This window comes from Carica papaya, chromosome 4 (genome assembly GCF_054855325.1).
Source record: "Carica papaya isolate Zhongbai chromosome 4, ASM5485532v1, whole genome shotgun sequence".
Taxonomy (NCBI): domain Eukaryota; kingdom Viridiplantae; phylum Streptophyta; class Magnoliopsida; order Brassicales; family Caricaceae; genus Carica; species Carica papaya.
This window is the reverse complement of record NC_142312.1, coordinates 31,095,001-31,111,210: the sequence shown is the minus strand read 5'-3', so window position 1 is coordinate 31,111,210 and position 16,210 is coordinate 31,095,001. Positions and strand designations below refer to the sequence as shown.

General features: G+C 36.3%; 2 protein-coding genes across 2 annotated transcripts in view; both read right to left on the bottom strand.

The window, feature by feature from the left end:
- Nucleotides 1-997: 997 nt before the first annotated feature.
- On the bottom strand, nt 998-13,330 carry LOC110808875 (ARM repeat superfamily protein). The gene is made up of 17 exons (XM_022034495.2): nt 13,095-13,330; nt 12,918-12,981; nt 12,423-12,531; nt 11,360-11,422; nt 10,302-10,405; nt 9,288-9,354; nt 9,123-9,194; nt 8,565-8,726; nt 8,217-8,290; nt 8,003-8,100; nt 6,977-7,084; nt 6,319-6,416; nt 4,492-4,629; nt 4,252-4,299; nt 3,902-4,016; nt 1,441-1,538; nt 998-1,204 (listed from the first exon to the last, which is right to left on the bottom strand). Exons 1-17 carry the CDS (start codon nt 13,165-13,167, stop codon nt 1,118-1,120), a joined length of 1,578 nt encoding a protein of 525 aa, XP_021890187.2. The 5' UTR covers nt 13,168-13,330; the 3' UTR covers nt 998-1,117.
- Nucleotides 13,331-14,887: 1,557 nt separating this feature from the next.
- Nucleotides 14,888-16,210, bottom strand: part of LOC110808876 (protein CUP-SHAPED COTYLEDON 2) — a 2,412-nt gene continuing 1,089 nt past the window's right edge. Inside the window, exon 3 of the mRNA XM_022034496.2 lies at nt 14,888-15,664. Coding sequence (XP_021890188.2) covers nt 15,026-15,664 — 639 coding nt within the window. The 3' untranslated portion in view covers nt 14,888-15,025. The remainder of the gene's footprint in view (nt 15,665-16,210) is intronic.

The window sequence follows — 16,210 nt, the reverse complement described above, 5'->3', positions numbered from 1 at the left end:
ATAAAACGACGTCGTTGTTTTCGTCCTTTTTTTTTCTTTTTAACAAAATAATTTGATTATCTTAAATCATTATTTTATTAGATACAATTTCTCTTTTGTCCTTTCAGATTGGAACTATATAAAACGACGTCGTTATTCTCGTTCTTTTTTTTCTCTTTTATAACAAGACAATTTGATTATCTTAAATCATTATTTTATTAGATATAATTTCTCTTTTATCCTTTCAGACTGGAATTATATAAAACGACGTCGTTGTTCTCGTTCTTTTTTGTCTCCTTTTTAACAAAACAATTTGATTATATTAAATCATTATTTTATTAAACACAATTCCCCTTTATCCTCCCATACTAAAACTATATATATCCTCCCAGACTAAAACTATATAAAACGACGACGTCGTTGTCCTCGTTTCTTTTTTTTTTTACTTGTAAAAAGATAATTTGATTATCTAAAGTCATTATTTTATTAGATACAATTCCTCTTTTGTCCTCCCAGACTGGAACTATATAAAACGACGTCGTTGTTCTTTTTTTTTTTTCTTTTTTAACAAGATAATTTGATTATCTTAAATTATTATTTTATTATTAAATTATTATTATTTTTTGAACGAAGAAAATAAAAGCTTAATATTTTTCTGAAAACATTATCTAAATATGAAAATCCACTTATATATAAATTTTAAATAGAATTCGAACAATATACTACAGATTTTATTTCATACAGTAGATCGAACCTTAGTTTATTTATCTGCTGAGCATATATACTCATATGGTAAGAGGGTCGTTCAAGAAAAATGTTCATATTGCTGCATACGAGCTGCCCTCAACCTTCCATGTTCGGCTGACTAACATACTAAGGCCTGTCTGTCCAGCTGAAACAGTGCATGCCTTCAAGGTCTTAAAGTCTTTCGGTTCCATTCTTGGATCGTGCGTGCGTGCGTGCTTGTGGCTATATATATATATATATATTTCAACAACTAGTGAAAAGAAAGAGAGAATTGTTAAAAAGAAACATAGATTATGGTACTCTGAACTTCTATTATGATAATTTACAGTTCAGACCAACATTGGCAGGACAAAAAGAGAGATTCACATTGCAGCATACACGATGGCCAAGTCTAGAATCTCTCCGCTGTCATCACTGCAGGCTGTGATTCGAGATGCTTTTTGGCAAGGTATGGACCACTTCTGACAGCTTCCTGCAACTGCAGACACAAACCAAAAAACAAAAGAAAAGGCTTGTCCGGTCACTTTTGGAGGAAAAACCATGAATTAATTCTAAAGGGTTTTACAAATGGAGATTGTTACTAAATACGGAGTCAAAATCATTCATCGCTCGAATTGTTTCCAAATCAAGAGCTTAAGATCTAGTTCTCCTCCCAAGCATATCAACTGAAAAGAAAATACACTAACTGCAAGCGTGTAAATTATGGATTCGAACCTTCTCGGCCACTCCTGCAAGAGCAGGGTCATTAGCGAGTTTGCTTGATGTGAAAGCCTTGTGGATTGCTTTGCAGCAGTTATATCTAGATTCCATACCTAAAATATACTGATCAATTTAGGATTAGAAAGAAAAGAAAACGATAAGAAATAACACGCAGCCTAACAGAAATCCAGCAAGAATCAAATTAATTCGTGGAATACCGATAGCTCAATCCACAAAGGAAAGAACGAGAAGAAAATAGATAATGCAGAAGAAGCAAAGCAGATTAAAGATAAGTTTTGTTCCTTGTATGGTGAGATTTCTTCTTGGGAAAATAAACTATATATTTGGTGGTTGCAAGCAAACATAATTAAAAGGATTCACGAAGTCACATACTTATTCCTATCTATCAAGGAAGAAATCACAATGGATATGAAATTGACTTGCAATTAAAACGTTATTTTCATTCAGAATTTCTCTCATTTATATTGAATTCCTATTCTAGTTTCATAGAAATAAAATTTAAATCAATCTCAGCCCTAGTGGCAAGGGAAAGAAAATTAATAAAACAGACTGCAAGCTTAATGCTTCTTAAAAAAAGGAAACCTATTGTTGGGACAGCATCCCAAAAGGGACACCTAAAGCCTGCAAAATAAAAGAACAAACTGCTTAAGAATGGATATCTTCAAACAACTCCCATGGAGAAAAATAAACTGCAAAACAGATGTCCCTAGGTTTGTTCTTAATTTGATTTGTTTAAGAACCTTATATGATTCCCCAACAGCAAGATAATTATCTTTATCTAGAAGCATAGTTTTTCATCCTTTCCATTTAAAAGTTTTGAGATCAAGCTCCTTGGAAAACAAAAGCATCTAGAAAGGGCCAAACATCCAACTGCAACTTGATCATTGCAGACCAATCAGACAACTATGGAGTCCAAGCATACAAATGACAAGCAAAGAAGGGGATGTCTTGAATTTACTTGTTGGGTTCAAAAAGATCTATTCAATTGAAAAAATGTGTATATTTGGATCATAATGTTTCCTATTTCCACTGTTATGTCTCATTCAGATAGCCAAACTTTAGGAATTCGTGCTTTTTCCAGGTATCTTACCAATTGAGAAACTGTTGATCAGATGTCTTTGCTTTTATCTCTGGAGGCTTTTAGTGTTGTGCCAAGATCTGACTTCAGATAGAGCTGAGAATCTTCTGGTGCCTATATCTGTAAGTCCTTTTTAATTACCGTAGGCACCAGCCAACTAATTAGAACAGGGCCAAAGACTGATGCTTTTTGGAAGGTAAAAGTTCCCTCTAAAGTAAAAAGTTATGTATTTGGAGTGCTGTTTTTAACGGGGTAAAGACTAATGATTTGCTTCATACATGCAGATCCAATTGTGCGTTCTTTCTGGATATTTCTGTGATGTGTTTTAAGAAGTCTTTGAGTATCGCAGTCATCTGTTCTTTCATGGCAATGTGATATAAATACTGCTTCGGACTAGTCTTTTGACATCTTTGATGTGTAATTGGGTTTGTCTCCCTTCCCTGAAAGCCTTTGATACCCCCTTTTGCACATGGATTTACTACGATGGAACAAAACTTGCTACATAGAAGGTCATTTTGCTGGTTTCTGGGTCTTGTGGCTGGAAAGGAATGCGAGAAAAGGATCATTCCAATCTCCCTTTTCATTTTTGGACAAATTAGTACTTAGCTTTGCTTTGCGTTAAAGCTGGAGAGATCTTTCCAAGGATCGGGATCGGCAAGGGATTGAGCCACTAACTTGTGAATTTTGCCTCTTTTTTGCTTTTCAATTTGTTGCAAAAGCATATCCTACCCTCCTACTCTTTCTCTCTCTCTAATAATTTTTTTAACAAAGAAAATGCATTGTTCATCGCAAGGCAATAAAGGAACACATATGTTAGGTGTATGAAGAAAATTATATTGGGTCCCCAAGTCTCTCATTGGAAATAGCGTAATTAGTTATCCTTAATCTTATGTAGAGAACACACCATTCCTCAAATTCTGTTCTATTTCTTTCCCTCAAAATCACCAAAAGAATTCAAGATGTATCAAAAAGAGAATTTTTTCTTTTCCTTATCCACTTCAATTTTCTTCCTCGCCTAAAGTTCATCACTTGCAGAGCTGTTTACTCCCCATTTAAATTCAACAGAGTCTCTGCCAAATCCCAGAGGATTGCCACTCACACCCAATAGGAAGGATATCATATTAATTCTTTCACAAAAGAAAATTTGGGAAAATTTCAAAAATTTTATCCAACACACCTTCACAAGGGCATAATACTTGTGTGCTGAACTGTTATACCAAAATCATGAATAGACACCTCTCAATTCTTTATTAAAGGTGGGTGCTTTTAATTTAAATTGATACTCTCATATAAAGCGACTTCATTGCTAAGCAAGACAAATCACTAGCATCCAAGGATCATAATGCTAAATGTTAACATGGGAACAAGAAAGCAGACCTATTTTTGTGGATTCAGTAGTTGCATCAGTCACTATATTTATTATCTCTTGTTTCAAGCAGATCTCCATTAGACACCAGTGCCGAACAACCAACCCTGTTATTATTCTGTAAGCCTGAAAATATTTCACCAAAGTTGAGCATCTTTTGAGTATTTCACAACTGTGACCACTATAGACCAATAACAGAATTAGTTTTAATCATATGTCAAAGAAGTGCTTGGACTTCATCATGCAAGGCATGAACACAAGGACATCATTTTAATGTTCCCTTTTTCTTGAAGGAATTAATGCTTCATCATATTTGACCAGGCAACCATAATATTACTAATAATAGATTCTTAATTCTCACCGCCAGACGAAATTCTGCAGCTTGTTGAAGAACAGATAGAAAAAGCTCCTGTCAGTTGTACAAACAACTTAACATTATTAAGAAACTACAAACATATGAAAAGCACAAAACCTAGACTTGATGTAAAGGAGTGATTTATATGCCGGAAAAAGTAATATTATTGGCTCGAAGATGCATTTTGACATATAAAATCTTTTCCAATATTGTCGTGAAGAAGAGACACAGAGGAGAAAAGCTCACTGAGGGTGTTAGCTTCGTGCTCTTTGATGCAACTCCATATACTAAACGCCGAAGGCTTTCTTCAGCATTAACATTAAGGACAATGTCATTCTCTGGTCGACTTTCTCCCCCAATGTTCGCAAGAGCATGCATGGCAGCCTGTAGTAGAATTTAAAACCACATCAGAAATAAGCAAATGTACATGTTTCCTGCAGTATATACAACGATAAATTTCAATACCAGAGTCACAACTATTGAGGAATAAATCAGTAAACACTCTGCATTGCACTTCAATATCCTAAGCATGAACTCTATTGAAAAATCTTTTCAGCTTACGGATTCAACAGCCATGCAATTTTATTTGGTCGTTAGATTTTTAAATCTTTTTATTGATAAATGCAAAACCACAAACAATTTGGATTCTTAAGAAAAAAATAATGTCCAAACTTCCATAAAATGCAGTGAAACTGAAGAATGTGAGAGACGTAGAAGAAGACTGAAATAACTAGAACCACATCAAAGTTATAATTCTTATCATGTGAGAGACATTAAAACTTGATCAATTCCTCAATAATTTTCTAACTCCGGTTATCTCTCTAATCTCAATTCATATATACTTCTCCACAGACATTAGATATGAATACTTCTCAACTATTAAACATACAGCAAAGAAAATAAGAAACATAAGCATAATTTATAACTGCTATGTGCTTCTCTTTTGCATAAACTTGAATAAGTGTCCACTACATGAAATCCCGTGCACCTGTCCTAAGGAAGGGCTAGAAGGCACCATCATTAGAAAAAGTTCCTTTATATGGAATGACACTGGCTACCAACATAAATGCCTCTGCCAAATTGGTAGCTGTCTAACAACCTCTACAATCAAAATGTGAAGTTGAACATAACATTTCTATAAGGAAAAAAGAAAGCAAGATCCATCAGATGAATAGTCAAATCTTCATAAAAAGAAGTCACCCTAAAGATTTCTGTCTAATACAGTTTTCTTCTTCTCTTTTTTTTTCTTGACGGCCGGTGGGGAGGGGTCAATAAACAAATGATTAACGAAGGAAAAAATCCATCAAAGCTTCAAGATTCACTTGCAGTTTCTTTTGTTTTTTTTATGACAACTAATTCATGATCAAGCTTTGGTTTCTTAATAGCTTCTTTTGGAAGGTTAAGGTCCCATCAGAGGTTCAAGTCTTCATTTCGGTTGTTGTACTGGATAGTATTAGAACTAACAACTTGTCGCAGACGTGAAGACCTGATTGCACTCTCATTCTTGATATTTGTGTGATGTGTTTCTGGAGTTTGAAGGTGAATAATCATTTGTTCTTATGTGGCTGGGAGGTTATAGCCTGAAGCTTTTGCAGTCTTTTGGATATGTGAAGTTTTCACTCTAACTTGGAAGCTTTCTTTTCCATCCACTCGACAGGTTGAGTTAAAAGAAAGGTCAAAAGAGCTTAAAGCTTTAAGGTGTAGAGTTCTTTTCGCTGAGTGTTTGGTTTATAGTTGAAGTGGACTGCCACAGTTTTTAATGAACAAGCCCCTTACCCCGCTCTTGTTAGAGGTATGACGGTGTTTTCGGCTTCTCTTGGGCTAAGGCATATGGAATTTTAGAAATCTGCCATTGTCTAGCTTGCAAAAGAATTGAGAAACAATTCTGAAGCCTTTCCGTTTTCTGTTGCTGTTTTCAGCTTTCCTTTTGTTCTTCTTGCTCAAAGATTCCTTCTCCTCTCTATCTCTATAACTTTTTTCCTTACACTTCTTTTTTAAACAACAATTAAAAAATAATAATAGTAAAACAACTTCTTAAGAGAAAAAACAAAGGAAAGAATCCAAAGTGCTCACCAACTGTCTACCATGTCGTTGGCGATCAAAAGCAGCATTAATAACATGTCTTGCAGCAGGTGGTGACATTGACAGTATCAAGGTAGCTCCTTTTATTGCTAAAAGAATCAGGAACATCAACATAAAATTTGGAGTCTTAAAACTGAATCTCAATGGAATGAAAAGAAGCCAAGTTATAGTCTGAAACCCTCAAATCATTCACATCTACAGTGACGGGAAGGCAAGTTGGCCTTTTCATATGTAAGAAAAAATTAGCTATTTGAGCTTGTGACACTCAGGTTATTAACTATCTCAAGAGGTAAAAAAGAAAATTGAGACTCAATACCTGTTATTTAATGGTTTCTAGAGATGCAGTAATATAAACGGTCAAACATTCAAGATTGTAGCAACAAATAACAAGGCACTTTTCCCCTAAAAGAACTGTAAATATTGATGATGTTAACATAAGATGGTGTTTACAGCTAAATACCCTGAAAAATGCATGTCGGACAACTAGACAAGAAAATAACAAGTTCCAACTGATGATTAAGCTGCTGAATTTAGAGAAGGATGAGTGAAAGGAACCAAACTGAAGAAGAAGGCTACAGCTTTCTCATATGAAATTCTGCCAATAATGTGGCAGTTGTTTCCCTAGACTAGCAGCAAATGATATACTTACATGACCCAACTTCACCAAATGCTTCAAGTGCAGTTTCACATTCATCAGTATCTTGATGTTCCAACAATCCAAACCTTCTATCAATCGCTGAAATCAAAGCTTTGACACCTGCATTAAGAGGGAGTAATTTTTACAGATATAAGTTACATATAGCAAGAGAAGTAAGGCTCAGATGCATAAAAGGACAGAGCTCAAGAACTGAAGGTACTTCAGGCCAAAAGTAATGCATAATAATGGGCTGATCTGTGCTGATGCAAACTTCACTGGTGCACACATAAGGCACTTTGCAAGCAATCTTAGGAAGAAGGCTGCAACTAAACAATCACAGAGAACTAGTGCGACCTCAGTAGGCTCATATCAGTTTGTTCAATCAAATGATTAAGCCAAGTCCATACCTAAATTAAAGCTCAAAAAACCTAATGACTCTTACCGAATAGCTGAGTGATGGGCTTCTTAAGACAAGCCTTTCCAATGTGAGATGCAGATTTTAATGGATGTACAAAAGAAGATGACATTTTCTTTAATAAAAATCTGTTTCTACGTCAGATTGAATGATTGTGGTCGCTAGGGCACATTAAATTAAGCTCCAGGACATGCTCTCTACTGTAGGTTTCTCATCAGCTAACCATGTTTACACGAGGCGAACCATGAGAGAGGCACAAAGGAAGAAAGGATAGAAATGAGTAAAACAAATATTTCACCTTGTTTACTTTAGACTCTCGACTTATCATGATTGATGAGCTGCTTGCAAACTCATCCAAACATCTTTAACACAAGTTCAAAAAAGATTCATTGAGCCCAAAACTAGCAAAGCTTAATATGAATATCAAAGGGCAAGGTTAAGCAGCAACATACTCATCTCTGCTCAGCTCAATTTACACACACAAGGGAAGTACGGGCTGACACTAAAGGTGCTCAAGAAGCCTTCTACTACATAATATTGCCTAAACACTACATATTGGAATGCAAATGTGACAAAGATTAATATGGAAAAATCCTCATCAACAATGAACTGAAGTCTCTTACTGGATTCATCAACAAGCATGTATACATGCTCCTTGGAAAGAAGCCTGCCAGTAATTATCATTGCCCTCGATCTTAAAATTGTTTCTTTAGAAGAGTCACTACATAAGAATGGAAAGAAACATAAGGCAGATAACAGAAGCAAAAAGGGAAAAACAGAGTTTCTTATCCCTCAATGTACAAGTAATTTACGGGAGCTCAGCCCTCAAATAAATACCTGATAATAGAAAGTAGTAACTGCAGAAGGGTGGTCCTTGACAAGAACTCAATACTATGCCGGATTTCTACCAACTTCATCCATAAAGCACTCAAAACAAAAACATGTTAAAACCCATATATGTTCATATATGAATAAAAGAATGCCATGAAATATTCAATCACTGATACTAGAATTTGTGAAGCACTAAACTTTGGCTGATGAAGTGACAGGATTAAAATAATTCAGTCTATTTCTACAAATTTAAGACAGGGAATATGAAAAATAGCTTATTTCAAAAAAAGAGAATATAGAAAATAGCATCAGCCGAGATATATGAGTATGAAAGGTAATTTATTAGTAGCAAACCTCATGGAAAAGCTCCAGTACACTCAATACAACAAGGGTATCATTTGTATTGTTGACTTCTGCTTCCAACAAACTAAGCAGGTTTGAGTTGTATATTACTGATGCCACATTGCTGGAAACAGAGAATAGCTTCACTATCAAAGATAAAACACGGACACGTCCCTGGAAATTGCTTGTAGTGTTAGAAGTTACTCAACTTATGGAGGGAAAATTATAACTTTCTGAAATTTGCCTAATGATATGGACAAAAGTAAAGTGGATTAGAAGCCTTAAATCAAAGGAGCCTAAATACAAAAGTCACTAAATTGTTACAAATGAGAAGTTGGCCAATACAGCAGCCTCAAAATACCCGATTTTAGTTAATCAAGTAATGTCACAAATCATCACCCCTCTTTTCCAACCTAAGATAACCAATGCCCTGTATAAAGGATCTAAAGAGCTGATATTTTTTCTCAACAAGTACCATAAAAACGGGCCAGCATTCCAAGAATACTTGAAACCAAAACCTTCAAGTACAGAAGATTAAGTCAATTAGCTACACGGTAAAAATTATCGTACCACTGACGAACATCTTGCTGCCAAGTTACCAAGATGTGCAGCGTCATTTTTATTAACTGGGAAGATGATATCCTGCATAAAATTTGCATAACGGTTGACTATGATTCTATTACGTAATATTGATTCAAGATAACGTAGGAGAGAAAAAGAATAGCAAGTCCTCACCATGCCTTCTGGGAACCCAGCTAACTTCTTGATTGCATCCACTGAGGCAGCTGCTACTTGTTCTTCCCTACAGAATAGGAGAAAAAATGCATTTTAAGCAAACTTGTGAACAAACTTAACTTCTTAGTAGACAAATAATAACCCAGAAAGTTTAAAATGAACATGTAACCTGCGGAAAAAGAAGCCATCGATAAGATTAGAACGCAATTGAAAGCAACATCTATTAATGTACCAAATCGTTTATCCTCATGGAGCATTCATCTTTCATACAAAATGCAAGGTCAAAGATTCCATCGGACAGCCCTAACTCATGATTTCACACAATAGGCCCCAAAATTGTTACTCCTCTAACAAGGATGCTGAACATCATCATATTATGTTCTTCCTTCCCCAAAGTAACCATGGTATTTTAAGTTAAACCAAAACCCATCAAGTAGCCCTAATGTCCCTACCTTACCATTCAATATTTTTCATCCTACGACAAATGGTAATTCCGTGTTTGTTTCGACATAAATTATAGCAAGAAAAATAAATTTCGCATAAGATAAATTCTTTTTTCAGTTTGCATTCCTATAAAATCATGATTACATAAAACCATTTTATTATCAACACTAAAGTGCTCCCTTTGCTTTAATCCATAATGGTATTTGTAATTTCCATTTCCTCTGCATGTTGATTCCTCATCAGATACCATAACTTTCCACAACTTATTTTTTAAGACATTATTGCACCAGAAGTAGCATGCATATGTGTTTCTGGTCTTCAAAAATTTACACTAATTTTGTATGCCAATTCTTACCACATACCATGATTTTCCCTTCTGTTGCCTACCCTATACATTTTTATTGATGCATAAGTAGTGTATATGTGTGTGCTAGTGTGGGAAATAAATGTGTGCCTATGCATATCTAACCAAAAAGAGAAACTAACAAAATAAGAGAGGAACATCTTTCATAAACAGGAAGCTAGATTATGTATAATACAGAGATTATTTTCAATTCCATAACTCCTCACCCATTAACTAGGCTATCAAGCAAAAGAGGATATATGTCATAGTCAATAACTAGCTGTGCAGCAGAGAGTGTCTTCTCATCGAAATTCTCCAAAAGGCAAGTGACCTACACAATTTTTCAATGGAAGGTTACGTAACAAAATTGTCATGTTGTTGGAGAAACTAGGAAGATATAATAATAAAAATAATTTGGAGCATACAACCATGAATTTAGGATCTACTAGAATAATAGCAAAATGAACTGTGTTAGCACACATAGTTAACCTCTAGCATATAATGCTCCTCACTGACATTTGTTTTGTACATGTCAGAAGAACACAATGTTAGACATGCTATTGTTCTAATCACAAATATACATGTTCTGAATATGATTCATAAGAAGCATTAATACGTAGCAACCCTGAAATAAAGTGGGTTAACCTTTAAGTTAAGTGCTCCCTTGTAGAAGGGCCGGGTTAATAGGCAAATAATCACAGCAAAGTAACATGAGGATTGATATGTAGACCACAAATATCAACATGCAAAAACACACATTTATATTTAGCTTCTAATCGTCACTTAGCAATTCTTCTGTATATGTCAGATCAGAAGTGCAACTTAGTCGAACATGCTACCATTGCCTTTAAATAACACCAAAAATTTACATGCCAAAAAGATTTGTAGTGGGCATAAGTCCATAATGCTACCTAAATAAGGCAACTTAACCATCAATTTATGCGCCACCTTATAGACTGGCTGGCCCAACTACTATGAAAGAATCAAAAGACAAAAGAAGAACTAATATCATTCTCATACACAGTTGAGACCTTAGTAAATAAAGTTGACAAACAAATTAAAATATTGATTATTTCTAAAAAATTTGAAACTTTGATTATATAATAAATGGTTAGTACATGTTTCAAAATATTCCATTAACACAATTAGTGATACTGTAACTCGAAAAGGAATATATTACATAGAATATCTCCAAATATTAAGTATAATTATACAAGCATCATTGCTAACCATAATCATTAAAAAAAAAATCAAAATTACTAAGAAAAGGTGTATGTATACATACAGTTTTGCAAGCTAAACGTCTGACTGATGGAGAATCTGCTGTGAGACCAACTTGTACAAAAGGCTGAACCAATAACAAACATGGAAGATGTAAGGTGCAATCACTTTAGATCTACCAGAATTTCCGATTCCACAACACGTAGAGCATGCGTATAAGGACAGATACACACGTGACGCAAACATACAAATGCATTCAAACACACCGACCCACAAACAGATGCAAACAATCGCAAGCACGTGCATATAGAAGCAAAAGCACAAAAAATCAATGGCAATCAGTTCTTGTAAAGTATCGAGACTGTACCGTTCCATGTGAATGATGTATGCTGGAAAACTAACTTGTGGTTCACAAGCTGTACCTCATTTTACTGAAAGAAATGGAAAAGCTAAAACAGTATAGGGCTTAGGCACCAAGGAACAACCAGCGACTACAAGGAAACTCCTGCTAGTAATTCAGTTGCATCTGAAACTGAATATGGAAGTGCCTACAACATCCTACTCGCCTAAAACTTATGTTATGCACTAAGAGATTGCATTCCCAGAAGAGAATGGACAGATATATTTAGTTTTCCTCAACTCATGTACTTAGTTCTATAAGTTGATATATTTTGTTACTCGGCATTTAGAAAAACTACAAAGCATTGAAGCATATCAACCAGGTCCTTATATGTCCTTACATATTTTACTGCTTAGAAATTGGAAGAAATAGGTAACTACCAAAAAAAAATAACGGAAATAAAAGGACCATGAACTACGCAAATCAGGAAATCTACACCAAAGTTAACCAAAAACAATTACCAAAATTAAGCAACAGAAATTTAATTATCATCACAACTGACTAAGATGAGTGGGATGGAATTTTTAGCACTAACGAAGGATACTTTATCATTTGCATAAAGAAATTTAATTTTCGTTTCAAGACATCAAATTGTCAGCTGAAACTTCCCAGAAATGCATCAGGAGATAGAGGTTCCAGGAAGCTAAAATTCCAGGAATATAATCATTACAATTCGGCACGAACAAGCAAATAATATTAGGAGCCCCACGAATAAATAAATGCGTACCATGTAGTGTGGGATTAAAGAGGCCCCATACTTTGTCTCAAATATCTTTTCTAGAGCAGCAACTAGAGCATCTTCTAAACCAGGATACTGCAGTCTGGTTTGTAAAGCACTGCACGTGAAAACCGGGGACAAAATAAGTTGGAGTTAGCCCTCGTCTCTGCTAAAGACCATCACGTACTGAGATCCTAGAACAATGTGTTTCAAAACACTAATCAAACAGTATATGCATCGAGGTAAAAGTGAGTGTTTGCCTGCGTGCACACAAAAGTTAGAAATACAGCAATTCAACACCCAACCAAAAAAAAAAAAATACCGATCGTAGCAGAGGATGATAAATGAAAGTAGCGACTTAAAAAGCTGAGAAAAAAGAAATTCTTGAGCACATCTATGTACAATAACAAGTTAGCAGCCAAACAAACCCCGACGAAAAATCAAAAAACACAATTTCAATTATTAAAAAGAAATGGAAAACAAGCGCTGAATGAGATTGATCACTTGATGATGACAGCGAGAGGGAAACGATAGAGAAACTCCTCAGCCGCAGCATCGCTTTGAACACCTAAAAATTCAGCGGAGACAGCAAAAAGTAGGAAAATGAAAAATTAAAAGACAACAACAATATAGCAGAAACCAAAAAGATTGACAAGAAAATGTATAAAGATCAACGGCTACCAGGATAATAGCCGAAGTCGGAGGCGGTTTCGAGCAACTGAGCTGCGTCGTCCATGGCGTACTCTTCGTCCATAACCGACAGGATTGCAGAGACAGTGTGGTTTGTCCAAAACTTCACAGAGGAGTTTACGGAAGAAAGTGAAAACACTACTCCTGTATCTCGCACGCTTGAACTGAACCGAACCAGAGGAAAGGCAATAAAAACCGTCAAACGAGAGCGGGGCTTCGACGGCGCGTGTCAACTGCTTTGGATTCGTGTTTGAGTCTGAAACTGGCAGCCCATATCTCCAGATTCAGCCCACTCCCTTTGTTTTTTTTTCTTTTTTTTTTTTTAAATATACCTATAAAATATATACGTATATATATACATATTATTTTTTCTGAATTTTGGTTTAAATATAATTAAATCAGTCATTATGTGGTCAAATATTATTATTTAGTCTAATAAATTAATTTTAAACATTAAAATTACTGTTAATTAGACACTAATTAATTTATCTTTAAGATAATAGGTGGAGCACCTGCAATATATATATATACATATATATATATATATATTCAACGGCCAATATTTTCCACGTTCAAAAACCAAAGCATAAGGCCCAAATGCATTATAAAGTCCAAAACCCTTTCATCCATCTGGTACACCGCGTGCTATGCCATTTCCGTGAAACCCTGGGCCCACACTGGGTCCCACAACACCCCAGCCAACCACACCCACATCACGTGACTCCTTTCCCATCTTGATCCATCATCGCAGAGGCTGCACTGCGGCCAATGGTTACTCTCCACGTGGCAAAAACTCTGCTCCGAAAAAAAACTCCCATATGCGATGATGACGATGATGATGGCGGTGATGATGATGATGGCGAAGTGGGGCCCTATCTTGCACCATTTAAGGCCTCAGAAATCAGAACCCTGATACCTCCTCCTCCACAAAATTGTCACTTGTTGAAAAACATGCAACAAGATAATCAAAAGATAGTGAGAGAAATTTCCCAGATTGGTACGCAACAAACTGGTAATAACATCCATGAACACAACGTATATATATATATATATACACACACACACACATTTATATGTTGATGGTGACCCAGCTTTAGCGAAAGAATTATTGCATCAGCTTGGGTCTTATTCAAAAGAGATATCTATGTAGGTTGGTCCCTTATCTACAACATGTTTATGGCTGCTGACGCAGATGCATACAGAGAGAAGCAAAGTGTGAGATTATTTAGTCCTCTCAACTGGCCAAAACATAAGGCTGAAAACACCCATGCCACTACGATGAGTGAAAGTGAAGTAAACTCTTTAGGGTAGAAAGTACAAACCAGCTCTACCAATACCAACATTTCAAAACCTAACCACATTTAATGGCGCATACCCATTTCATGGGAGTTAATGGTCGACACGACCACTGTAGTGTACGGCTGTTGCTTACATAACCTTTTATGCATTTATTACCAACTATTCAATTCAGCCTCGGGGGCAGTTCAAAAAGATATTGTGGTTATGGATTGCTAGGAAACTGTTTGGAAACTTTCCTTAATGAGGTCCGAGAGAATTGGCTTCCTGCACCATCATTTGCTACGAACTAAGCAAAACATTAAGAGTCAATTGACGCAGGAAATCTATACAGAAATATCAGAGAACTTAGTGCTCAAGATACGAAACATGTTAATTACTACAACATTCAATATTCCATTAGTTCAACAGTAGTTAAAAATGGATAGAAAAGTACCAGTTTTCTCTAATCTTCCTACCATCCTACTGTTACAGATGACATAGAGATAAGCATCCTGCATGCCGACGTTAAAGACGCTACATTAATACACTACATAACATATCAGGATTACCGGAGCTTGACAAAGAAACAGAACCCACTAATGAAAACCTAAAGATACGTCTTGATGGTTTAGAGAGAAACGGTTTCAGAAAGACCACATGCAGTCAAGCTCACTTGCTCCCATACAAAGCTTCCCGCCACCTTCATCCGGCATAAATGGCCAACTGAAGGCGGCACCACCACCGCCCTGAAAAAGCGGAGGGGGAATCGAAGCAGAAGGCGAGGAAGTAGAGGAGGAGAAAAAGAAAGGCAGCTGGAGATTCTCCTGCAGCGACCTCAGACTCGGAAAACCCGACAATCCCACGCTTCTCGGGAAGCGCGTAAACGAATCATATCCTGCGTACATCTGCGGCTGCGGTGGCAGCTGAGGAGGAGGGCCGAAATCAAAAGTCGAGGAAGCGGAGGAGCCAGCCGCAGCTGCAGCGGCTGCAATTGTGGAGAAACAGGACACGTGCTCAGACGAAGCTGCGGCAGCGGCGGCGGCGCTGGTACTGAAGCTGTGACCGTCGTAGGAGCAGCTGTCGAGCGAAGTTGCGGCGGCAGTGGTGCTTGCAGTGGTGGGATCAAGAAGTGGAGGGAGGGAGACGGAGGAGGGAGAGCTGGGTTCTTGGTACAAGTTGATACTGGGGGGCATTTTGGTCTTTTTGCCACCTCCGCCGCAACTGCCGGCACCGCCGTTACCGGCACCGCTCTTCTGGAAGACCCGAGATATCACCCATTCATCCTGCAATAAATAAACACATTCAGCAGTTCATTAATGGAATCACTTGCACATTATTACAAAGTACGTCAAGAGCTTAATTACAGTCTCAAAAAAGCCAAGCTTCAAAAGACAAACCGTCGGATCGTATGGCCACTTTAATAACCTAACATTTTATTTATAGCAGCATAAAAACTTTTATGCTCTACAAAAGGGCAACACGATCACTATAAAAACTTTATATACATACACATCTCTGTATATTTATTATATTTATTTATTTAAGCAATGGTGCAAGTTTTTTTTGCTTTTCGAGAAAAAGCAAAGGATATCATTAAGTTAAGAAGGAATCGACTCGAATGGGACATCTTGACGTAACATTTACTTTAAAAGAGAAATGACTTCTATGATCTTGACATGGTTCAATTAAAATCCATGAAACGAACAAGCTACATATTTCGTTATCATGACTTCACCCAAATTCGAACGGCATAGAAGAATACTACATATATAAACATATATATATATATATATATATACACACACACACACACAGTTCTAATTAAATGC